Genomic DNA, 26,175 nt, shown 5'->3' with positions numbered 1-26,175 from the left:
TCAGGCAGTACTCTGGAGTTGCTCATTAAAGTTAACGATGATTGACAGATGTTTAATGTTTCATCTTACCACGGATGCCTGGAACCCTAACCTTCAAAGCGCTGCATGCATCAATCATCATTTAACTTGTTAAACAGTTGCTGTGGCAACTCATTGTGTGTAAGTGAGCAGCTTGAGTGGATTTGAGTGGACTCACTCAATGAAACATTTGATAAAGACAGGCATTTTTATACTTCATACTTGTTTAAAAATAATTTGGTGGGACAGTAACATGATTTGAAGTGCTTAAAAACCATTCATTAAAAAACAGTTGATTTAAGTTTTTTTTTTTAAATTATACTTTGGGGAAAAAAGGTGAAAAACATGTCTTATACAGTATGTATCTCCTTATCTCTTTCCAATGCTCAACTTGAATAAATTCATTGAACACACAATGGGGGGGCGCTACTTCACGGTTTTTCACTTATCGCGGCGGGTTCTGGTCCCCGTTAACAACGAAAAACGCGGGATTAATGTATTTGTTGTTTATTGTCATCATCATCGGTATCATTGACAGATACAAGATAGCATTGTGATAAGATTAATTAACCCGAAGAAAAGACAAGGGCTGACAGGAGAAGGCTGGGTTTATTTAATCCCGTCCCCAGTAAACCAAAGGACGCAAATCTTCGCATGATAGGGTGTAGACATTTCACACTATCATGCCTATCATGCGAAGATTTCAATAAAATGGTTATGAATTCTGCATTTGCGTTTAAATAAATAGCTATTTATTTAGTATTTAGTTATTTATAAAAGTAATTTGTGTATGATTATTTTAGTAATATAGTACACATAATAATTTCCTAGTTGTAATGCGTTCATTCATACTTTAACTCAAATTAATTGAACTATTATTAAATCAAATAATTTATCATGCATACAAGTTTAATTTTGTGCATTGTTATTCAGTCATTTAAAATGTGTCATCAAATAAATTCAATCGTTTATTTTGGCATTAATAAATTTGACTGGCTTATTATTGTTATTATTTGTGATTAACCAATATTTAGTCAAATAAGAAAATATATTAAATATATGTGCAATATTTAATTTAGTAATATACATTGTTTGTCTTATATTATTGTCTTATTATTTGTAATTAAGTGAATTCTAATATCTGCATCAATTTAGTTAAATAAATGCATTGTGAGATATGCAAAATTGTTAATTTTGCAAAAATTAGTAAGAATTAATGAATTTATTTTTTTAAATCATTAAATAATATTACATTTTATTGGGGTAAAATGCTTACAATATCAGCGTTTGTTTCACCCTTGAAATCCATCATACTCACCATTACCGCTGGCCTTCTTCCACTTAGCAATATGTACGGTTGTTCAGTCTTTGTTAGGTCTAACCCCAGCATCCGCCTTTTAGGTTGGACTTTGAAGAGGGTGACGGCGCCTGGTGTCCAGAGATCACGGTGGAGCCGGACCACCTGAAGGAGTTCCTGCAGATTGATTTGCGCTCACTCCACTTCATCACCCTTGTGGGGACGCAGGGTCGCCACGCCGGCGGCATTGGTAACGAGTTCGCCCAAATGTACAAGATCAAGTACAGCCGCGACGGCAGCCGTTGGATCTCGTGGAGGAATCGGCAAGGCAAGCAGGTGAGTTGCTTGATATTTTTCATTTTTCGGTTCTATTAACGGCAATCGACATCAAATATTGTGGTTGCTATGCAGTTAAACCATAGAAACCAATGCATTAAAGAGAAAGGTATGTTTGAGTTGCAGTCCACTGCAGTGACTATTGTGCACCAGAGGAATAAATCTATGTTCTCATTTTCTTTCCAGATCTGTTAATTTGTTCAAGATTTCAGAGCTCAACAAAATTACTTTTTAAAAAAAAAAAAAAAACATTTCTTAAACAACTTGCACTAACCTCGGAAGTCTGGAAGTTGAAGGGTGGCTGCTTCTTCAGGTATCCGCCACAGATCCTGTGGTTATGAGTTTTCATGACAGGTCCTTATTGTTTTAGCCTCAACCTAAGCATGTCTTCTTTTAAAGGTTCTCCACCATCTTTTCACTTGAATGGATCGCCAAACTACTTCCAGCCATTTCTGTATGGCTCTGAAATCTCAAACAAATTAACAGATTTAATTGCCATAAATCTGAGGATATACTAGAGCTGTCGTGACTAGTCAATGTAGTCGACATTATTGATGGCGTGAATGCGTCGATGAGCACAACATCCCGTTGACGGTTAAATAAGGGTTAAAAAAATATATATGTACAAAGTTGAGAATGTCGGATGCTTGGTATGCAAGCGGGGAGAGCGGCACAAAGCCAAAAAAGCGCACCAGACCGTTGACTTATTTCAACGATACAAAGGAGGGTACATTGTTGTGTCCTGTCTCTTCAATGCCAAGCTTGCTTACCAGGCTGTACGTGGGCTGTGAATGAACACCTAATGCGCTGTCACCCAGTTGTAATTTTGGAAGACGACAGGAGACAACAAGCTGGCAGATCGTAAGTCCATCTAACTAACTAACTACATGTTTTATTGAAGTTGCTAAGCCTGTCGCGATATGCAATGAGTCCATTTATCGCACGGTAAATAAAAATGAGGGCTTGCGTGCGTGCACACATTTGTGCGTGCGTGTTGATGGCATATGAGACTCCAGTTCCTTTCACATATATTTATTGGTCATCAACACACCGTAGAATTAAAGTTCAGATGTACTAAATAAGGAAACACATCTATATTAAACACTGTAAACGTTAGGATTGCTACATTGAGGCTAATGGGGAAAAAAGACAACCTACTTTAGCCTGCTATAAAACATTGGCAGTCTTGCGGTCAAAAGGTGACACACTAAAAAAAATCGCTGGTTAACAGCATTTGCAAACGAAAAAAATAAAATAAAAAAAATAATTACAACTTAAAAATTAATTAATCGTAATTAATCGCAATTCGAACCATCTACAAAATATGCCATATTTTTCTGTAAATTATTGTTGGAATGTAAAGATAAGACACAAGACGGATATATACATTCAACATACGCTACATAAGTACTGTATTAGTTTATTATAACAATAAATCAACAAGATGGCATTAAAATTATTAACATTCTCTTTTAGCGATCCATGGATAGAAAGACTTGTAGTTCTGAAAAGATAAATGTTAGTACAAGTTAAAGAAATTTTATATTAAAACCCCTCTTAATGTTTTCGTTTTATTAAAATTTGTAAAATTTTCTATCAAAAAATAAACTAATAGCTCACCATTGTTGATGTCAATAATTACACCATGCTCACTTATGGTGCTGAAAGCCATAAAATCAGTTGGACCCAAGCGCCAGCAGAGGGCGCCAAACACCAAAAAAACAAGTAACTAGCAGACATTACACTCTGCTGTCATTTTAATCTGTTTGAGCGGGGCATGTGCGTTAATTGCGTCAAATATTTTAACGTGATTCATTTAAGAAATTAATTACCGCCCCTTAATGCAATAATTTTGACAGCCCTAAAAAAAAAATCTATTAATGACACCACATGCAATGACGAAAATAGCTTTTTTTACGTAGTGTAAAGCTTACGGTTAGCGGTTTAGCGAACGTACTTCCGATGAACATTTCAAAATAAAAGCATGTCATGTAAATAACGATTTCTGGAGTTAATCCCACATACTTCAGAATTCAGATTCTACACTAAGAATAGCTTTAAAATGACACCCTATATGAAAAATTTGATTGGCAATGAATAATTATTATATTACTATTGTATATATTAGTATACCATAATATTAATGCTAGATTTTTTTTTTTTTTAAGAATTGAATCATGTTGGAAAGGCGAAGTCAAGTGTTCTGAATCTGTTTACATTCCATTCTTTTGCACTAGTTAATGCTATCAACATTTGACCTCATTGTTTATTTGTGTTTATTATTGTTATTTACGTGTTTTTTTGTACTTTAATAAAGAATTTAAGTCTTCCAAAATGTTTATGTGAATTATAAAGCGTCAACAAAAATTTCACAGCTAAATTAGTAAAAAAATAAATAAATAAATAAAAATTAAAAAAATTACATTAGTTGACTAATCGTAAAAATAGTCGTTTGGGACAGCCCTAGAATATACACAAAGAAATTGAGAAAAATATTACAACATTTGAATAAATTATAACTATTATGAAATACGGAGTTACTTTTCAATCACTCTGCAGGGGTTTTCAACCCAGTCCTCAAGGCACACTGTGGGTCCTGGTTTTTGTTCCAGCCGATCCAGCAGAGACAGTTGAACCAATGAGGCTTCTGCTAAAACAAGCCACACCTGACTGCAATCAACTGATTGCACTTGTAAAACACCAGATTGGGGAAAAAGTGTTGTCATCTTGTTTGGTAAGAATGAAATCCTGCACCCATAGTGTGCCTTAGTGGAATAGGTTGGGAACCCCTGTGTTAAAGCAACAGCTAAATAGCATCAGTCAGGAATTCAAACCTTAGGTGCAAATGGGTCTTCCAAATGGACAATTACCCAAAGCATAATTTTTTTTGTCATACGTAGGTGATCGAGGGCAACAGGAATGCTTATGACATCGTGCTGAAAGACCTGGAGCCGCCTGTGATCGCTCGGTTTGTGCGCTTCATGCCCGTCACTGATCACTCCATGAATGTCTGCATGAGGGTGGAGCTGTACGGCTGCGAATGGCTTGGTAAGAAGGTTATTACACCCAAATATACATTTGGCCTTCTGACTGACAGACAATGGTGGTCCTAATCACGTGATTGACAGATGGTCTGGTTTCGTACAACGCTCCGGTGGGCCAGCAGATGAACTTACCCGAGCACACCGTCTACCTCAACGACTCGGTCTACGACGGAGCCGTCATCCACAGGTCAGTACGTGTGTGTGTGTTCCACCGATTTCCTTGTCAGCCTCATGTTATTGTTGTCACCATGGGGACGGGAAAGAGTCAGTGGTGAGTGTGTCCAGGTGGCAAACCCTTCTCATGGGAATGACTGAGTCAGCCCACGTAGGAGTGACAATATTAGTGTTTGGAAGATGGCATTGTGAATGAATAATGTACTCCATGACATAGGCAGAGTCCATTGAGTGAGTCAAGTTTCACATTGTTGAGCCTTGATACAACTGTTTGCCCAATGGCTCTATCTAGCGGTGCTAGCTATCACTTCTGTTCAAATAACCTTCAATTAGGAGCCATTTCAGTTCTGCGAAGGACATACAGCATTTACAAAAAGTAAGACTTCACAACACAGAACATCAAGGGAACTGCTAATAGTCAATGTATAAAACTAAAATTGCAATCTAATGTGCTATTAACAATTAACAACAAACTACTAAACATGTTCAAAATGTACTATGACCGCCTGGCTAGGTCCCTAAACGTCTCCTTAGCCCTCAGAAATTAAATGTACAACCAAAGAGCGCACATGTCTTCTACTGACTAACTCGAAAATTGCAGGCAACAATAAGTTTGCTAGTAATTACAGTGCCTTGCAAAAGTATTCGGCCCCCTTGAACCTTGCAACCTTTCGCCACATTTCAGGCTTCAAACATAAAGATATAAAATTTTAATTTTTTGTCAAGAATCAACAACAAGTGGGACACAATCGTGAAGTGGAACAAAATTTATTGGATAATTTAAACTTTTTTAACAAATAAAAAACTGAAAAGTGGGGCGTGCAATATTATTCGGCCCCCTTGCGTTAATACTTTGTAGCACCACCTTTTGCTCCAATTACAGCTGCAAGTCGCTTGGGGTATGTTTCTATCGGTTTTGCACATCGAGAGACTGACATTCTTGCCCATTCTTCCTTGCAAAACAGCTCGAGCTCAGTGAGGTTGGATTGAGAGTGTTTTTGAACAGCAGTCTTCAGCTCTTTCCACAGATTCTCGATTGGATTCAGGTCTGGACTTTGACTTGGCCATTCTAACACCTGGATACGATTATTTTTGAACCATTCCATTGTAGATTTGGCTTTATGTTTTGGATCATTGTCCTGTTGGAAGATAAATCTCCGTCCCAGTCTCAGGTCTTGTGCAGATACCAACAGGTTTTGTTCCAGAATGTTCCTGTATTTGGCTGCATCCATCTTCCCGTCAATTTTAACCATCTTCCCTGTCCCTGCTGAAGAAAAGCAGGCCCAAACCATGATGCTGCCACCACCAGGTTTGACAGTGGGGATGGTGTGTTCAGGGTGATGAGCTGTGTTGCTTTTACGCCAAACATATCGTTTTGCATTGTGGCCAAAAAGTTCAATTTTGGTTTCATCTGACCAGAGCACCTTCTTCCACATGTTTGGTGTGTCTCCCAGGTGGCTTTTGGCAAACTTTAAACGAGACTTTTTATGGATATCTTTGAGAAATGGCTTTCTTCTTGCCACGCTTCCATAAAGGCCAGATTTGTGCAGTGTACGACTGATTGTTGTCCTATGGACAGACTCTCCCACCTCAGCTGTAGATCTCTGCAGTTCATCCAGAGTGATCATGGGCCTCTTGGCTGCATCTCTGATCAGTTTTCTCCTTGTTTGAGAAGAAAGTTTGGAAGGACGGCCGGGTCTTGGTAGATTTGCAGTGGTCTGATGCTCCTTCCATTTCAATATGATGGCTTGCACAGTGCTCCTTGAGATGTTTAAAGCTTGGGAAATCTTTTTGTATCCAAATCCGGCTTTAAACTTCTCCACAACAGTATCTCGGACCTGCCTGGTGTGTTCCTTGGGTTTCATAATGCTCTCTGCACTTTAAACCGAACCCTGAGACTATCACAGAGCAGGTGCATTTATACGGAGACTTGATTACACACAGGTGGATTCTATTTATCATCATCGGTCATTTAGGACAACATTGGATCATTCAGAGATCCTCACTGAACTTCTGGAGTGAGTTTGCTGCACTGAAAGTAAAGGGGCCAAATAATATTGCATGCCCCACTTTTCAGTTTTTTATTTGTTAAAAAAGTTTAAATTATCCAATAAATGTTGTTCCACTTCACGATTGTGTCCCACTTGTTGTTGATTCTTGACAAAAAACATTAAATTTCATATCTTTATGTTTGAAGCCTGAAATGTGGCGAAAGGTTGACAGATTCAAAGGGGCCGAATACTTTTGCAAGGCACTGTATATAGTTAATCAGCCCTCAGCAAATTTCATTGTGATATGACCATGAATAACAGAAGAGAAGCAAATTTGTGTCACGCTGCTATTTACATGCAACACTATATGTTAAAGGGAACCTCTGTCTTAAAGACTCGTAGGCTCTAATAAGCCACAATTGTTCTCTTTAACTAAAATATGTTATTAGAAACACATATATTATTTCCATTGATTTAAAATATTTATTAAAGGTTTTGACCTACAGAGGGTGCCATGTTTTATGCGCGCAATTAACATAGGGAATGATGACGGTGTTGGGCTGGAGTGGGAGAATAGCTGTGCTAGCTAGCAAGCGAAGCTAGTATAATGGCTGGCATGATTTTGTAACATTCTGCTGCTGGTCAGATTTTTTTGTTACCGAGCGCAGCAGCTGTCAATCATTGTTTAGCTTGTAATTTCTACATGTCCACCAAGAGTCACAGCTAAGGTAGATAAACAGAAGTATTTAATAAACCCAAGCATTTTTCTACTACAGTACTTTATTCTTGTTCAAAAATGATTTGGTTGGACAGTTATGTTTAAAACGGATCATAATTATTACATTTGAAGTGCTTAAAACCATTTATTAATATATGATACATTATGTATATATATATATATATATATTTTTTTTAAAATCATACTTTGGGGAAAAGGTGAGAAAAAAACATGCCTTATATGTATCTCTTTCCAATGCTAAATCTGAATAAATACATTGAACACACACACAAAAAAATAAAAATTTGGGGGGTGGGGTGCGCAACTTCGCAGTTTTTCACTTATCGCCGCAGGTTCTGGTCCCCATTAACCGCGAAAAACGAGGGAACACTGTACACTGGTCATTGTGAGTCATCCAAAGTCTTTCCAAACAGCTATTCATGTCATCTAGTGAACATTTCTTTAAAAAAAAAAAAAAAAAATTAATATCGCAAACCCCCCCAAAATCGCAGCAATAGTTTTTTCCAATATCGTTCAGGCCTACTACACGGGCGCTTTTATTTCCTATACAAAAACTCCAACACACACTGTAATAGAACGCTGCCTTTGTAGTAGCCTAGTAGTAGTACGTAAACTATCCAGCATGTATGGAGAAAATGCGCAATCATGACAAATTTGGACCAAAACGGCTCTTCTTGGATGGGAAAAACTAAAAAAGCTGGGAGTGACTTCCAGCGCCGCTGCAGTATAATGTCAGATTGTAGTAGCAGTGGAACTCAAAATGTTGACTGTACTGTGATGGACTATGCACATTAAATCATTAGTAACTTTAAACATAGCACAATACACCAAAGTATATCAGTAGGTGTGTCCTTAAGTCTTTCTGATAGTTTTCTTCTGGCCTTCTACTGCAACAACATAATAAAAACCTGAAATTATGGCTTTTAGTTTTGGTGTGCCACCCCAAGATTTTAAGTGGCCCGTCTGGCCACCCCGATGAGCAATTTCTGGAGGCGTCACTGCTGCTGACCCTTCGGTCCCAGGACACCTCGAGCTACCAATTGCGCCACGGCCGCCCAATGCACATGAACAGGAATTTTGCCTGTTATTTACATCTGTAGCGCTGCAATGCATGCTCGGAGGCATGTTGAAGGCGAACAATGTTGGCAGCAGGTGGAGCAGTGATGGCCAAATGAAGCTTCTTGAAGCAATGAAGCCTTGCAGTCAATTGGTTCAAAGCTTCATGGTGGTTCATTTGGTCTTATGACAGTCTTACAATGCCGCTGTCAAATAAAGTGTTACCGGTTAATACCTTTTGGTGAAAATATCCCATTATACAGCGAGGACATCTGCGGCTTATCGTCAAGTGTGGCTTATTTATGAACAAATGCCATTTTCGTGTCAAATTTGGTGGGTGGCGGTTTATACTCAGGTCCGGCTTATAGTCCGAAAATTACGGTACATCTTTCTATCCGCGGTACCCTTTACGTACATACACCAAATGGTTAAATATTGTTTATTATGGTAAAAAAGGGTTCCTTTTCACTGCCTACTAAGGGTGTAATGGTACATGTATTCGTATTGAACCGTTTCAGTACTTGGTGGTCGGTTCGGAACGGAGGCGTACCGAACAAGTTTCTGACATAATTTAACTCTTACTTTTCGAGGCTGCGAGTCGATCGGGTTACAGTTTCTTTGTGTAGATTATATACACTCCGTCTTCTCTACTATAATGAGGACCAACACGGTAGGACAGTATAACTCAGAAACGTCAACGGCGAGAACGCAGTCAAACGCAGGCGTTAAAGTCAATCAGCCAATGCACACCAGTCGCAGTGCGGCCGCGTGTTAGACGCGTCCTAGAAGCGGCTCAACGCGATGCACGCGAAAAGAGTTTATTATTTGACGCGAGACGCAACCATCCTGCGTCAATACTACTAGCTAGCAGACCGGAAGTCACTCATGTAAAAATACGGTGGATCCGGTCGATTTTCAAACTAGTATGCAATCGTAACTTACTTTTTGAGTCCATCAGATTTCATGAGTGGTAGATCGGGGCACAGTTGACTTGTCTTCATTGATTTACAGTTGTCTTCTCTGCTATAATAATAACCAACATGGCCCCGTGTTCAATACAAAGCCCACCTACCACAACAAAACAAGTGGGAACTAATATTCACATAGGAACTAAAGTTATACAACATAAAATATACAATATAAATGAATACTACATCCCAATTGTAAAATACAAACACATAATAAAATAAATAATAGCCCATTTAAATAAAAAAAAATTGAAATGAGCTAAAACACCTGTAATTAAATAATAATAAATAATAATAGACAGATCCTGCTTACACAATTAAATTTATTAATTTCTGTGTGGCGCTTTAACTTCAGAAATTCCACCAATAAAGCTTTTGAAAACCGTTCATAACAAAAAAATAATCATTGAGGCATTTCATTTGTAAAATACATGTTAAAATCTTTTGTCATTGGGATTGCTTTTCTCTTTAGCACAGGACTTCTTTTTTCTTCTTTCTTCCTGAAAGAAAGCTGACCAATATGCGGGGTCTGAAAGGCAAATTGTTGTTGGATTATTATCTTTAAATACCAGCTACTTTTTGAGCAGAATTCTAGCTTTGTATAGGCTAATGTTCCTATTGTTGAAAGCACAAAAGTGTGTAATAAACAACTAGCACATTTATATTTTGCATTTTGTTTTATTGCTGTACCGATAATGAACCGAACCGTGACCTCAAAACCGAGGTACGTACCGAACCGAGAGTTTTGTGTACCATTACACCCCTACTGCCTAATGACTCCATTTTCCACGTGTTGTCTCTGTCACAGTATGACCGAGGGCTTAGGCCAGCTGACGGACGGCGTGTGCGGATTGGACGATTTCGCAGACAGCCACGTGTACAACGTGTGGCCCGGCTATGACTACGTGGGCTGGAACAATCACAGCTTCCCTGAACGCTACGTAGAAATCATGTTTGAGTTTGATCGCATAAGAAACTTCACCACAATGATGGTGAGCCCCCTCGACCAATGGTAACACCTCCTGGACAATGTCACATTTGTCGTCTTCCCATTCCAGGTTCACTGCAACAACATGTTCACGCACAACGTGAAGACCTTCCAACAGGTGGTCTGCTACTTTCGCTCAGAGTTGGATTGGGAACCCACGCCCCTCGTCTTCACCCCCGAGATAGACGACGAGGACCCCGGTGCACGTTTTGTCGCCGTCCCGCTGGCCAATCACATGGCCAGCGCCATTAAATGCCAGTTCTACTTTGCAGACGTCTGGCTATTGTTCAGCGAGATAACCTTCCAGTCAGGTAAAACGACATTACAATGCCATATCTCCTCAAACGGTACCCATATTATGTAAAACACTTCTTGTTCCGAAAGAAAGACTGATAAATGTATCAATATTCATTTTCAGATACAGCCATGTATAACACAACACTGTCTCCTCCCAAAACAGGACTTCCGCCTGTCATCCAGCCAGGTCAGCGAAAATCACATTTTCTTTTTATGCATATGTGTGCGCACATATGTGATCCATTAAGGTCTCACATAGCCAGCTGTGGGCAACCACTGGCGTCGTTAATCGTTTTTAACAGCATGTCTTAAAGCCGGGATTTATTTCCTCACATTTAATATGACGCCTCACACTCTTTTCACGCAAACAAACAACGCTTCATTTCCCAAGAGATTCCAATCGAATGAGGAAGTGAAGAAATCCACTTTAAACATTTTCCAAACAGGCTGTTTGTGTTTTTGGCACTGAACAAACAATTCTTTTATTAACGAGCATACACATGGAGCCAAAAAAGCAGGCCTGCTTGTTATTGTTCATTATTACAATACTTTAAACACTTTTCTGTTTTCAGAGGATGACCCCACCCACAAAGTGGATGACAGCACTACCCGCATTCTGATTGGCTGTCTGGTGGCCATCATCTTCATCCTGGTGGCCATCATTGTCATCATCCTGTGGAGGCAGGTGTGGCAGAAGATGCTAGAGAAGGTGAGTCATCTAACTTAACCAAGGGTTGGTTCGTACCAACAGATCTTAATGCACGAATACGATTTTTTCATGTTTTTCCGACTTGAATGAGGCATTAATTTGACGGTCTGAACGTGACAATTCGCATAGAAGTGGACCATTTCAAATCCGATCTGAGTCACTTTTGTATGTGGTTTAAATCCGATCTGGGCCACATTTTTCCAGAATGTGGCGGCGGTCTGAACTGTCAAGTCTCCCAAATTGGAATTCATGCAGCAATTACGTCAGCAAAGAGCAAAAGCGGCAGGCAAGACAGCAGTGATGTAGCTGTGCATTTGCGTTAGCACCTAGCTTGAACTCGGCTTTTACAGAGGCGGCGGGCTTGACAATATATAATATTCATACTAGGGCTGTCCCAAACGACTCATTTCCTCCCGATAAGTCAGTCGACTATTTTTATGATTAGTCGACTAATCTAATATATATTTTTTTATTTTATTTTTTTTACTACTTTAATGATGAAATTTTTGTTCAAGTTTATTAATTCACAAAAAACATTTTGGAACACCGAAATTCTTTATTAACGTATAAATAAATAACATAAATACCAATAATAAATCACAAACAGTGAGGTCAAACGCTGCTGGCATTAACTAGTGCAAAAAAATGTAAACGGAAACACTGTGACTTCACCTCTTTAACAGGAGTCAAAACAATTCTTACTCTTTTTGTGGTATTTCATTGTCTATATCAGGGGTCCCAAACTACGGCCCGCGGTCCGGATACGGCCCGCCTCCACATTTGGTCCGGCCCCCTGAACAATTTCTTTTTTTACTTGTGTTATTTATTTCCTGGCTTTTTCTGTAAAGAACCAAGAAAGGGTTATTTGGTTATTATCTATTGAATTAATAGTGTTATTATATTATATTATATTATATTTATTTTATTTACTTTTGTTCTGTGAAGAATTCAGAAAGGGTTATTTGATTGTAGCTTTCTGAAAAACAACAAATTTTTTACATTTAGGCACTCCTGCAATCGTCACACTTTTTCTGTTACAAACTGACCCCGGCCCCTCATCAGAGAAGGGAAGAGTTATGTGGCCCTCATAGGAAAAAGTTTGGGGACCCCTGGTCTATATATTTCTAAATGTTAAAATGAATTGCAATGTCCCGGACAACCATTTTCAGAATACTTTGTGTGAGTTCAGATGCTTTTTCTGGTGTGCATTCCGCATTTTTGGGGGATGGGAAAAACTGTTCAACTTTTGTTTGTTTTAACTTGAAAATAGATAAAGTAGAGGGCACACTGAAATATTACCACAATTATTTTGAATGAAAGGCACACATACCCACAGTAACAAAAATTAAATATATAGTATTAATTTTATAGTATACTACTATATGTAATACTTTATAATATTAAGTAACTAACATTAGTGCAGTCATGGATTACATTAAGCAGGCCAGTGCTGTTTCCATATATATGTTTATTATATTATGTATATAAAGGATATATGTATATATTTTCCCCAAGTGGGAGCTTCCATGATCCTAATAAATCTAATAATAATTAAAAAAAAAAAAATTATATTAATTATTTTATTAAATAAAAATGCACGTTGATACGACGCACATAAAGGCAACTTCCATTTAGAAAATCGTTAGAAAGTTGTAAAAACTTACAATCCGCTAGCTTGTTGTTTCTTGTTGTCTTCGAAAATTACACTTGGGTGACGGCGCTTCAAGTGTTTGTTAATAGCCAACGTGCTACCGTGGTATGCGAGCTCAGCTTAGCAAAGAGTACACAAAGTGGCCCCTTCCATATTTTCCTTGAAATAATTCCAGGCTCTGGCTATTCTGGTCCGCTTTTTTGGCTTTATGTCGCTTTCACGTGTTACCAATTCTGCCCTTTTTGGAAATTGGCAATGTTTTCAACTCCTTGCCGTAGTGAGGAGTGAACCGGCGATTCTCTTAGCTCGTTGTCGTCGGTTCGTCTGGGTTCGTCCGATTTCCTCCTAAGGAAGGCGCCGGTGTGCATAAAACCCCCAAGAGGCGTCGGATGGCTCTTTATGGATACTTTTATTGACCAAAAAAAAAAAAAACGTGGGGGATGCAGCCACTCAATTCGGCGCTACCCGTGCACTTTTCCAACTCACCGATCTCGCTCCCTCTCTCTCGCTCGCCCACTTTCTTGCTCTTTGCTCAATCTGACAACGCCGGTCACATTGAAATAACAGCGGCCCCCTTGGGGGTGCCAGTAACAACCGCTTGTATCGCGAGCGCCCCCCATTCTAAATTTTATCCCCATGTAATTTTTTTTTAACCCGTCATTACCCGTCGACGGTATGTTTTGCCCGTCGACGCATTTACGTCATCGATGACGTCGACAACGTCGACTAGTCGGGACAGCTCTAATTCATACTTTTAAAATTTTGATTCCCCACAAAACTTGACGACACCTGATAGTGTTAATACAATGGTACTTTGACCTGCAAATGTGTTTAACTTATAAATTCGATACATTTGCAGAACTACCACAGTACTTTATTGTCATGTTATCCATGGTCGTACGGTGAGGAGTTAATTATTTTCATATGCTACTTCATGTAAAATTTTCATCGCGGCGGTTATGTTCCAGACCAAATTTTACATAGTTTCCCCTATGTTATATGTCAATGACAAAATATACCGTTATATTTTTATTTATTTATATATTTATTTCTCTTTATATTTATTTATTCGTTCATTTATTTACATATTCATTTATTTATTTATATATTTATTTCTCTTTATATTTATTTATTCGTTCATTTATTTACCTATTCATTTATATATTTATTTCTCTTTATATTTATTCATTCAGTTATTTATTTATTCATTCATTTATTTATTTTTTAATTTTGGCACTCCTGTGACTCCATAGTTTTCAGTTAGTCAAGTTTAGTATAAAACACAATCAGTGTGCTTCCATCTAGTGTTCGACAGTGGAATTACCATTAAAATAATCAAGAGGCAGAACTAAATATAGAAACAAACTAGTTTAAAGTAAAACTTTTACAATAATTATTAGAAAGTCTTCTGCTACCAACTGCTGGATCTCAAAGGACACAGCCTTCAAACGCATGTCAAATAACGCTGATTCCCTTTATTAACAGAGCGAGACCTTCGCCTACAGTCACAACCAGCCAAGCAGCACCACCAGTGAACAAGAATCCAGCTCCACTTACGAACGCATCTTCCCGCTGGGTCCGGACTACCAGGAGCCATCGCGGCTTATAAGCAAGCTTCCCGAGTTCGCACAGAGCTCAGAGGAACCTGGTATGCTGAAACACTTATTTTAAGCAGGGTTTATGCAGGTCATTAAAAAGCATTAAAAGTCATTAAATAGATTTTGTCGAAATCCAGGCCTTAAAAAGCACTAAACTAAATGTTCTAGGCATTAAAAATTATATAGGTTTGATGGATTAAAAAAAAAAAAAAATTACAAAAATTTTTTGGAGTTAAAAAAATATCAATAAATCAGCCAATAATATCAGCCAATTAAAGCATTTTAAAATAATATCAACATATCTACATAAAAGAAGAACTTTTTCTACAGTTTGGCCTATCATCCACACGCACATGCAGATTTTGGGCATTGAAAACAAGTTTTTTTGTTGTTGTTTTTTTTAAACTCCGTCCAAAGTGAAGATGTGCAGATTCTGCATCTGTGGCGCCATCATGTGGACACTGATAACTGAAGATTTAACGGTGGAAACGTCACTGACTGTGACAAACTTCTCAAACTTCCTACGTCACACTTGAGACCAATTTTTACATCGTTTGTGTTTAGATCTCATTATTAGACAGGTGCTTTTTGCTTCTATGTATTTACAAACTCTTGCAGTGCTTCATATTGAAGAACAAAGTGAAGGATGGGGGTATTATGGACAATTACTTCTCGTGCATAGTTATGAATGTACTTGAAAGCAAAACAATGCGGTTGGCTGTGGAAGCTTTTTTTTCTACAAGCATGCTGTTGCAGACATATTTATATTTTTTCAGGACGTACGAGGGCAGGATCTTTGTTTTAAAAATCCCTGCTAGGTGTAAACATGGCCTTTGTGAGACAACAGCTCCCCCTTATTGGAGAAACCAATATTTGCAGGGGAACTTGACAGCTGTTAGACTGAGAAAAATACGGACCTCAAACACACACTGTACACTGTTACGTGACAAAAAAAAATGACTGGAGACAAAATGGTGGTCGAGATTCCGGATTTGTAAAGTCGACTACCTGCATTAGTGGCATTAAAGAGCTTTACATGAGATCTGATGATACCTGTAGAATCGCTGTTAATGTCACAATCCCTGACAAGAGCATTTTTATTATCTATATTTTTTATATACCGGTACATTTATTAGAATTTGACCTTTTAGTCAGAATGCCGGAATAACGGCAGCCAAACCGCTGGAACTGCGCTAGCACAATTCCAACAACCTTGGGCGGCACATCCCCCAACAACCCGGTCGAAAGGCCAAACTCCACGTGTTCACCTTAGTTTTAACCCTTTGTACTGACTCCATTTTAAAATCTGGAAGAAGGCTTTGAAACACATTTTGACAATTTATTATTAAGTCGACAACAATCAGACAGCAAGGCAAAAATGGCAAACAGACCCACATGAAGAGGAAGACTGGATTAAGGGTCACCATATTACAGGCCAACAAAAGATTTCTGATAAAAGACAGCTCTAGCTAAAGAATTCAGTCTTTTGAAGGCTTTTGTGGGGCAGGCTGTGGGCCGAAAGAAGGGTGTGTTTGGGCGTTGTGTAGGATTATTGTCTGTTGTGGATTGGGTAGGAGGGTTCGGGCGTTACTGTTGTCAGGGCAGCGAGAGTTGAGGATTTTGCCAGCCTCAGCGCCAAATGAGTGCTGAGTGTCAACTCCTCTGTCGCGGGTTCCTCTGTTATCAGATGCTCCTTGTAGGAAAAGAGGATGTCCTATCATTGTTCAGGACTGTCCATTGTTGGTTTCCAGAAGAGTTGATGGTGGGATTTGGTGGTCCAGATATGGGCTGTTAGATGTCTTGGCTATCACCTGCTTTTCTCGCTCCGTCAACATCAATCTTGCTCACTCAGCTGCATGATATGCGCCTTCGGCTTCTGTAGTCAGCGGGCATCCTGTAGTTGTTATTGCCCTTATCTGCCTGTTGTCTTGGCACTACAAAGTCCAATCACTCCATGTCCAACTACTCATACTTCAAATATTTTCTACTTGTTTTTTTAAACCTCAATTTAATTGTTATTTATTTTATATTGTATGGGTTAGAGTAGGGCTGCAGCTATCGATTATTTTAGTAGTCGATGAATCTATGAACTAGTTATTCGAATAACCGAGTAATCGGATAAGGAACATGAAAAATTAAAATAACCGAGCTGAGCCTCAAACGTTATTAAAAAAAAAATTATAATAAGGATTTATGTACAACAAAAGAACAATTGGCTAACTTACACAGCAAAAGTCTGCAAGCTTAAATGCTATAAAACGCAAACTTTTTTTTTTTTTTCCAACAATGCTCTTAACAAATGGTTTGGACACATAATCCTACAGAAAATGGCTAAATATACCTGTAAACTAAATTACGAATGCATTAGAAAACATTAGCTCAAACAAAAACTTAGCTTATGTTGGTCTTAACATGGACCAGCTGGATTCAGCCATGTGAAATGAGACTAGAGGGCAGTGTAGCCACCCAAATCAATAAAACTCACTGCAAACACTTTCAAAATAAACCATTACAACCCCGCTTTAATTAAAAGAATACTCGAGGCAGCAAAATTTAATTTGAATCTTTTTTTCTAATGGAATACTCGAGTTAATCGATTAATCGTTGCAGCACTAGGTTAGACTAAAACATAGTACAGTATAGATGGAAAATGATACTATTCCCTTCGTATCACTATTCTCCAGCCTCCAGCAGTACGTCAACCCAGGATGGTGTCCCACACTATGCCGAAGCGGACATTGTAACCCTGCAGGGAGTGACCGGAGGCAACACGTACGCCATCCCTGCGCTCGCCATGGACCTTCTCTCCGGAAAAGACGTGGCGGTCGAGGAGTTTCCAAGGAAGCTCCTCACATTTAAAGAGAAGCTAGGAGAGGGCCAGTTCGGAGAGGTTGGCATGCTACACCTTGAATTTGAGAGTAGAGAATGGTCAGACCGTATCATATGCTTTTCTTTTCTTATTTTTAGGTGCATCTTTGTGAGGCAGAAGGAATGCAGGAGTTTATGAATAAAGAGTTTTTATTTGACGTGCCAGAAGAAGCAATGGTTTTAGTGGCGGTGAAGATGCTGCGGGCAGATGCGAGCAAAAATGCAAGGTATGGAGTTCAAATGTTTGCCGTTGCATAGAAAAACACTACTCCAGTGGTTCTCTAACATTAGTGACACGACCACCATGAAACTTCACTTACACTGTATGTTTCTGGGCATCCTTAGGAATGACTTCCTAAAAGAGATCAAGATCATGTCTCGCCTGAAGGACCCCAACATTGTTCGCCTGCTGGCCGTGTGCATCTACAGCGACCCCTTGTGCATGATCACAGAGTACATGGAAAACGGGGACCTCAACCAGTTTTTGTCCCGCCACGAGCCAGAGGGACAGCTGGCAGTGCTCAGCAATGCGCCTACTGTCAGGTAAGCGCAGAGCGAGCTAAAGTACTCACGCTGTATCTAAATTCTGATGAGTGACTTGATTTTTTTTTTTAACTTCACATTCTACTCATATTCTCATTTTTAGTTTTAGTAACCTGTGCTACATGGCTGCCCAGATAGCGTCAGGCATGAAGTACCTCTCCTCACTTAATTTTGTACACCGAGACTTGGCCACACGTAACTGCCTGGTGGGCAAGAGCTTCACCATCAAGATAGCCGACTTCGGCATGAGCAGGAATCTATACAGCAGCGACTACTACCGCATCCAAGGCCGAGCGGTGCTGCCCATCCGTTGGATGTCCTGGGAGAGCATCCTTCTGGTGAGGAGCAATCCAATTACTTCCTCAACTGATGTGTTAACCACCTAGCAATACCTTCATTATGACGATTGCACTTTGCACAATGTAGATCAGGGATGTCAAACTCATTTTGGTTTGCGGGCCACATTTATGGCAATTAGATCTGATGTGGGCTGGACTACTTCATTTTTGGTTAAATAACTAAACTCACTGGCTGCCATTGATGGTGCTCAACATCCAACCCTTTTTGACTGGGAGGGGCGAGTTCACAGCCAGTCCTTCCAATATAAGTGAATTGGACGTCTATTGTTATCAATGGTAGGCTATGAGTTAATGTTGGGTCACTTCTATATCATTTTAAGATACTTACATGCACATTTTCTGTAAATTTTGGATCAGTTACTATTGCTCTTTTGGGCATTTCCGGGCTATGTCCTGTTGGTTTTAGTCACTTCCTTGTTAACATAGTGGCCGCCATTGACGGTGCTAGACATACAATCCATTTTGAATGGAAGACGACGAATGAACGAATGTAACTGCGGTCATATAAGTGAGCCTAGTGCACCCTGTGGCCGGAAAACGTATTCATCACTGTTTTATAAAAGGGGTGCAAGAAAAATAGAAGGAATTGTCTTTCTTATAAAACTGTAGGACCACCGGCCGCAGGCTGCGGAAGCCTGTCTCTTAACTCACACACTTTACACTTTGCACTGTAAATATCTTTCATCTTGGTACCTACATACTCATGCATGCCTCCGGGTAGAGTCGGAACGGGCCGTACAGCCGGCTCCCCATGATTTTGATTTTGATGCATCGCACACCAAGGTTGTGGGATGGAACCTCACGGCAGGCCCCGCCATTCTTTTAACTTTTGTAACGCACCACATACATCATACTCCACAGCAGGGGCGGTGGGACGGGTGGCTGGGAAGAACTTCCATGCGGCGGTCCCACTGCCCTAAGCAATGGCGCCCCCAGGGGGTGGCCAGGGGTGGCCGAGGCCACCCCTATACATTTGTTGGCCACCCCACTGGCCACCCCGCTTGCCAATATAGATTGTTGTAGCATCAGTTATGCATTTCATCCAAAATGCAAATCTGCCAGCATCTGCTTTTCCCCAGTAATTATTTTGTTTTGTTAAATGTACACCTTATGCCTAATATATACATAACACAATAAAACAGAATTGTTGTAGAACTCAAAATGTTGACTGGACAGTTATGGACTATGCACATTAAATCATTAGTAATATCAAATATTACACAATACACCAAAGTATATCAGTAGCCGTGTCCTTAAGTCTTTCTGATAGTTTTCCCCTGACCTTTTTACTGCAATAATATAATGAAAACCTGAAATTATGGGTTTTAGAAGGAGTTTACATGGCGACTCTGCGACACAAAGACGCAATGACTGAGTAGCGGACTCGCCTCGCGTGCATATGGTGTCGGCGAAGATGGAAGGCGAAGACGAAAAATTCTGAATCCCGCCTCCAAAGTGGAAGAATCCGGTTGTGGGGGGCTTCCTCGGCATGCATATCAAAGGCTCTTGCGGCGCGACACCGCGCCGTAACGTCAGCACTCGTACACGTCACATTGGGCATGCGCAGTGGTGCTACTAAACATTAAAAACAGCAAATATGGCGGAATGTCGGCTTTAATTTACTGTTTTAATAATATTCTTAAATTAAATATGTTGAACGTTTCAATTTTTTTGCCTTTTTGAACAAAAGAAAAATGACATTGCTTCGAGTGGGCGGGCATATTTTTTTCCGGGCTGAGGGAGCTTGGTGGGGTCAAAGTGCATCATTCTCTGTCGCCCTGTAAATCTGCACTGCCCCCTAGGGTCTGACATGAGTACTACATCGTTTTCATGCGGAATTGCGACATTGTTCAAATGGAGACGCAAATGCGATTTTGAAATTTTTCGTATTCTCGGAGAGTCACCATGTAAACGGCACCTTAATTTTGGTGTGCCACACCAAGATTTTAAGTGGCCCCATCTGGCCACCCCGATGAAAAATTTCTGGAGGCGCCACTGGCCCTAAGTTGCTGTCCCACTGCAGGGACCTGGCAGCCAGAGTAATGGGGCGGTAGGTGGGTCCCACACTTTTTCTCTATGGCGTGGCTCCTCGGGCATGGTTTTCCTCTCTGCCTGGGATGCCAACCGCGGGGGCTGGGGGAGTCGGATGCTCCGATCCTAAGCTGCCCCGCTGTGGCTTCACAGCGCACTCCTACTTCCGCCTTCCCCTCTCATTTCTGCCTGGGTATCCTCCTTGTGCCCGGGCGCAGGTCACTGGCTGGGTGCCAGTGGGTCGCCTGGGTATCGCTTGCTCTGGGTGGGGATCCTGTCCTAGGCTTTGTGGGCTGTGGGGGTCCCACGGTGTTCCGTGTCAGTTGGGGGGCTGCGGTGGTGGCTTGTGGGCTGGGTGGGCAGCTGGGGTGATGACGCGTACCCTCATCCCATCCCTGAAGGCCGGTTGATTGGGGTGTGGATGGCCCGGGGGACCACCCTGGATCCTGGGGGATGACAGCGGCCCCCTTGCTGCGGGAGGAGGGATGGGCTGCCCTGGCCCCAACAACCCGATTGGCTGGAGAGGGCCGCGTCCCTGTAGTGGCTCCCGCGCGGTATTTCCACTCGTCTGCAGGACTATTAAATGTCTGATTGGATTCACACATGACTAGGTGCAATTAAACACACTAAAGCAGAAAAACTCAATGTCAGGATTAGCGATCACCTGCATAGAATAGGATACCAACATGCTCACTCACAAGGGATTCACACCCCACATGGCTGATTTGTGTACACTCCACCCCTCCCTATCACTTATCTTTCTGAACCCCCCCCCCCCCTTTCTATTTGGTCATCAGGCCCCTCACATGGTGTCAACTGGAAATACAACTAGCTAACGATAACACTATCATATTCATAGTTAGTGTAGGCGTTCAATGTATTTCTTGTTGTTGTTTGTGCTTCTTCTGTCTTTCTGTCCTTGTCTCTTTTCTTCTTTTCTTCATTCCCCCAAGAACTCCTTCCTGTTCGCTTCTTTCTCCTAATGAACGAGGCACGTTGAACGATCAAAATGGGAGTATCCATACCCCCATGTGATACATTAAAAATGTTCAGACCAATCGGACACTCAGATTTCCATTCTGCTTGTCAATCAGCTGAACAGGACCGGTAAAAAAAAAAAAAAAAGTAGTGCATGCCCTCGATCACGCAAATCTGCAGTTTTACAGCACCAATGCAATTTTGTATATGCACAGGGTTTGTACAGGTCCTTGAAATCCTTGAAAATGCTTGGATTTTAATCCCAAGCATCTCGCTTTCGAGACATCTAATGGTCAATAAGCATAACTGCTGTACTAAAATGTGACTAGCCCTTGTAAAAAGGCAAAGGTTTCTACTAGGAGTGGGAACCTCTTGGTAACTCACGATGCAATACGATTTGCGATACAAAGCTCACGTTAACGATGATCTGACGATATGGCGATACAACGAATATTGATACATTGGTCAGGAAATCATTCTAGGATATTCTACAAACAACTAATAAACAGAAAAACAAGCTTCTGCTGTGAATTGGAATGAGTTTATCACTAGTAGACATCCAATCCATTTGAATGTCTTTGGCCTTCAGTGGCAGCCATTGCCAGGCAATGAGGTAATTTTGGGCCATTTAAGGTCATTTACCTGTTGATGTTCAGTTACTTCCTGTTGATTTTGAGGTATTTTATGGGTCACTTCGTGTTTATTTTGAGTTACAGAACAGGAAGTGATCTGGGAATCACCCAAACGAATAGGCAGTGACTCAAACTCAACAGGAAATGACTTGCATATGCCCTAAAATGGACTGCAAGTGACCTGTAAATGCCCTGAAAATCGGACAGAATGACTGTGAACGCTCTGGTTTCGAATGAACGACCATTCCCAGTCAAAATGGATTGGGCGTCATGCATTGTAAATGCAGCCTTCGAGTTACTGAGACACTATTATGGCGGAAGATTTTTTTTTTTTTTTTTAAGACATTGACACCTTTTTAAAACGATATCTCGATTCTTGGCAGGAGCATATCGATAACCTTTTGGGATACAAAGTATCACGATTGATCACCATTTCGATATTTTGTCACACCCCGAGTTTCTACATTAACTTTGAAGGCAAAATGCTTATTGGCCCAAACCCGATAATGAAAAACTGATGTTGATATTAGAGCTGAAACGAGTACTCGAGCAACTCGAGTAACTCGAGTTTAAAAACTGATCCGAGTAATTTTATTCACCTCGAGTAATCGTTTATTTTGACAGCGCTAAGCATCACGTTTTGCTCAGACTACTTTTAATGCGGGACAACGCGCTGTCACGTGCGGAGAGGAAGAAGGGGGGGGGGGGGGGGAACTTACTGCAGCTGACGGCCGCCACAAACGACGCCGACGTTGCCAAATACTAGCCCGCACGATGCTACGTTGGTAACAGCTAGCGTCTGATGCGTCTCATAAAGATCACATGTATGTTGAACTAGATGCGCAATGACAGACTCGACCGCGTCTGGGCAGCGTTATTAAACAGCCGCCATCTTAAAGCAGTACAGCGCTAAGCGCTAATAAAGAGCGCTAAGCGCTAATAAATAAGATTAACGTTCCTTTCGCTACTAGCTCACGTAAAGTTAGCCATGCGGAGGACTAGGTTTCAATTAATTATGACCACTGTCGTTGCGTGGCTAACGTGTCTTACATACAGGCTTTAACATAACATAGCATTGTGGAGTGATGAGAGTGTAAAATAAAAACTTAATCATGCTAACTATCAATTTTAGCTCAGTAGTCATTGCTGGATAAAACACCAAGTAGCACTGGTCCCTAATGTGCTCCAGTACAGCCTGTATCATACATTTATTTTGAACACTGCAAAAACTCAAAATCCTATCAGGACTTACAGTTTAGACTAACTTAAAACTTAACTAGAACTTAAAAATGGCTTGACACAAAGAGAAATTCAATTGAAACACGTGGGAAAAAAATCCTAACTTTTAAGTGATGTGTGTTATCAAGCGTAACGGCATTTTTAGGTTATATATATATATATATATTTTTTTTTAAATAAGATCTAAAAGTTTTTTGAGTGAAAGCAGTGAATTAGTCTTTTTTTTTTTAATTCTAGCTACAATATACATCGAAAATAAAGACATTGATTGACTGAAAATGGTTCAAGATTAGATGAAATGTCTTGTTTTCTCATGTATATTTATAATTGCTCTTCACCTAAAAATATATTTGTTTTATCCGATTACTCGATTAATCGATAGAATTTTCAGTCGATTACTCGATTACTAAAATATTCGATAGCTGCAGCCCTAGTTGATATTATCCAATATCATTTTAAAATGCTTTTATCAACAGTCACGTTAAGAATAGAACACAATCCCCTTAACTATCAAAGAAGTATTGAATTAGGAACATTACGATTTTTGTCTGCATAACTTCCAGGAGAATTTGTTTGCAACATTTCAGTTGTTATAACAACAATAAAAACGTGTTTTCCTCACACAGGGTAAATTCACCACAGCGAGTGACGTGTGGGCTTTCGCCGTCACCCTGTGGGAGATACTGAACTTCTGCAAAGAGCAGCCCTACTCGCAGCTCACGGATGAGCAAGTCATCGAAAACACGGGGGAGTTCTTCAGAGATCAGAAACGACAGGTGACCACCGATGGAAACAATAGCAAGACATTTTTCTAATACCTCATTTTCTTGCAGATCTACCTGCCACAACCTGTACTGTGCCCGGACACACTCTACAAAGTCATGCTGGGCTGTTGGAGGAGAAACACCAAGGAAAGGCCTTCCTTCCAGGAAATACACCGAGCCCTCCTGGAAATACAACTTTAGGTCCATTGCGATTTAGGGAGTTAAAAACTGTTTGTCTGACACAATCCAGGCTTAAGCTACTTTTGTGTCACCTGTGTTCGCATTTGGAAAACACTGCGTGGCGGATGTCAATGCGACGAACCGACCACAGAAGCTTCCAAATATATTTACAACAAAACACAACACAGTGTATGGTTGTGTTATTCCAGTTTAACTGTAGCAAGTGACATTCTGCACTTTTCATGTTGTACGTTGAAATATGAAGTTGAAATATCCCGAGCGGTCACATTTTAAGATGACCAAGGACTCTATTTTTGCTTGTGTCATTGTTCCGAAGACTGCTTGAATGTAGCGGGGATTTAGTGCAGCAGATTTCAAGTGTTTCATCTCAGTCTCATTGTTGAATAAGAAGGAAACGTCAACTCTGTTATGTTGTTCTTTCCCGTGTAAATGACTGTGTTTATATGTTTCAATTACCTGTAATTTGTCCTCATATTTATACATTTTGATATTTGAATGTTTCTGTTTGTAGAAAAAGGCGCCTTCTCTTCATATTTGAAGTATTTAATCCTTTCAGGGACAATGGCTACTACAGTGGACAGTTATTCAAAAGTTGGCACTTAAGACCATTAACCCTTTCTAGCGCGGGAATTCAACAAGTGTTTTCTTTTTGTTGTTTTTTAATTCATGATTCGTGCATTAAAGTGATAATTGGATTAGTAATTAAGATAACGGTTTGTGTACAGATGGATGCAAGATGTGTTAGGAAGTAGCTGTTAACATGAACAAGTTGTCATGAAAACAGGTGTGGTTCAAGGTGCTCAAAAGGGTCAAGCATGTGTGTAAAATGGGTTGAGTGGGTGCAAATCTATGTCCCTGAATCAAACACGCAGTGTTTTTGTACATCATTGTAAGTAAAAATGTTTTATATTGTATGTGTAAACAAATGTCGTACAAATGAAATCCCAATATAAAACGGGGAAATCTATCCTGGACAGTTTCTTGCATTATTAACGGGGCTCTGGTAAATAGGCGGAGCTTACTCCTGATGTGATTTTTTTCTGCTGAACCTATTGGCTGGGGTTGGACTGCTTCATCCAATCACATCATGGCGAGGGTGGGTCATGTATGACTCCATGGTGAGTTCAAAAGCCCGGAATTTTCTTGCCCGAGAGAAATACTCGGGCTAAATGTATTTATTCATTTAGTTTAGTTGGCGAAGTGGTGAAAGGATGAATAAGGTTGTTTTGGTGACGGGAGCCAACAGGTAAAAGTTAATTATTATATTACTTATTATTAGGGCTGTCAAAATTGTCGCGTTAACGCGCGGTAATTGATTTTTTTTAATTAATCACGTTAAAATATTTGACGCAATTAACGCACATGTCCCGCTCAGAAAGTATTCTGCCTTTTGGTAAGTTTTAAAGCAAGGCTTTTTGTGCTGTCCAACAGCGAACTCATGTGGTCGCTTTGCGACATGGTTTATCGTTTTCTTGCCAGTTCATTATGGCTGCACGACGTCTCGGGCTGATAATGTTGTGCTTATATGATCCTTGGACAAGATTTGTCCGTAAGTATGGTTGTTGTAAAGAATGTACATATAATGTTAGTAAGCGAAATGTTATATTTTTTGTATGAGACGCTTTTTGTTTATGTTTAGTGAACCTGTATAGCGTGCTAAGCTAACGTTGCTAATGCAATGCTTGTGTACTTTT

At 40.1% G+C, this 26,175-nt stretch overlaps 1 protein-coding gene across 4 annotated transcripts in view; it reads left to right on the top strand.

Moving 5' to 3' along the window:
* LOC130919330 (discoidin domain-containing receptor 2-like) overlaps positions 1-25,629 on the top strand; it is a 73,525-nt gene extending 47,896 nt beyond the window's left edge. For 2 of the 4 annotated variants that reach the window (XM_057841928.1, XM_057841927.1), the window contains 14 exons: positions 1,420-1,651; positions 4,552-4,699; positions 4,780-4,882; positions 10,432-10,615; positions 10,682-10,922; positions 11,030-11,095; positions 11,481-11,617; positions 14,754-14,916; positions 17,551-17,756; positions 17,834-17,961; positions 18,080-18,277; positions 18,381-18,615; positions 24,143-24,292; positions 24,350-25,627. In XM_057841928.1, coding sequence (XP_057697911.1) covers positions 1,420-1,651; positions 4,552-4,699; positions 4,780-4,882; positions 10,432-10,615; positions 10,682-10,922; positions 11,030-11,095; positions 11,481-11,617; positions 14,754-14,916; positions 17,551-17,756; positions 17,834-17,961; positions 18,080-18,277; positions 18,381-18,615; positions 24,143-24,292; positions 24,350-24,481 — 2,323 coding nt within the window. In that variant the 3' untranslated portion in view covers positions 24,482-25,627. Of the gene's footprint in view, positions 1-1,419; positions 1,652-4,551; positions 4,700-4,779; positions 4,883-10,431; positions 10,616-10,681; positions 10,923-11,029; positions 11,096-11,480; positions 11,618-14,753; positions 14,917-17,550; positions 17,757-17,833; positions 17,962-18,079; positions 18,278-18,380; positions 18,616-24,142; positions 24,293-24,349 lie in introns of all 4 variants that reach the window. The other 2 variants (XM_057841929.1, XM_057841926.1) reach the window with 2 other exon arrangements.
* Positions 25,630-26,175: the final 546 nt, after the last annotated feature.

This window comes from Corythoichthys intestinalis, chromosome 7, assembly GCF_030265065.1.
Source record: "Corythoichthys intestinalis isolate RoL2023-P3 chromosome 7, ASM3026506v1, whole genome shotgun sequence".
Classification (NCBI taxonomy): domain Eukaryota; kingdom Metazoa; phylum Chordata; class Actinopteri; order Syngnathiformes; family Syngnathidae; genus Corythoichthys; species Corythoichthys intestinalis.
The sequence above is the reverse complement of the archived record's forward strand: the minus strand, read 5'-3'. Positions and strand labels throughout refer to the sequence as shown.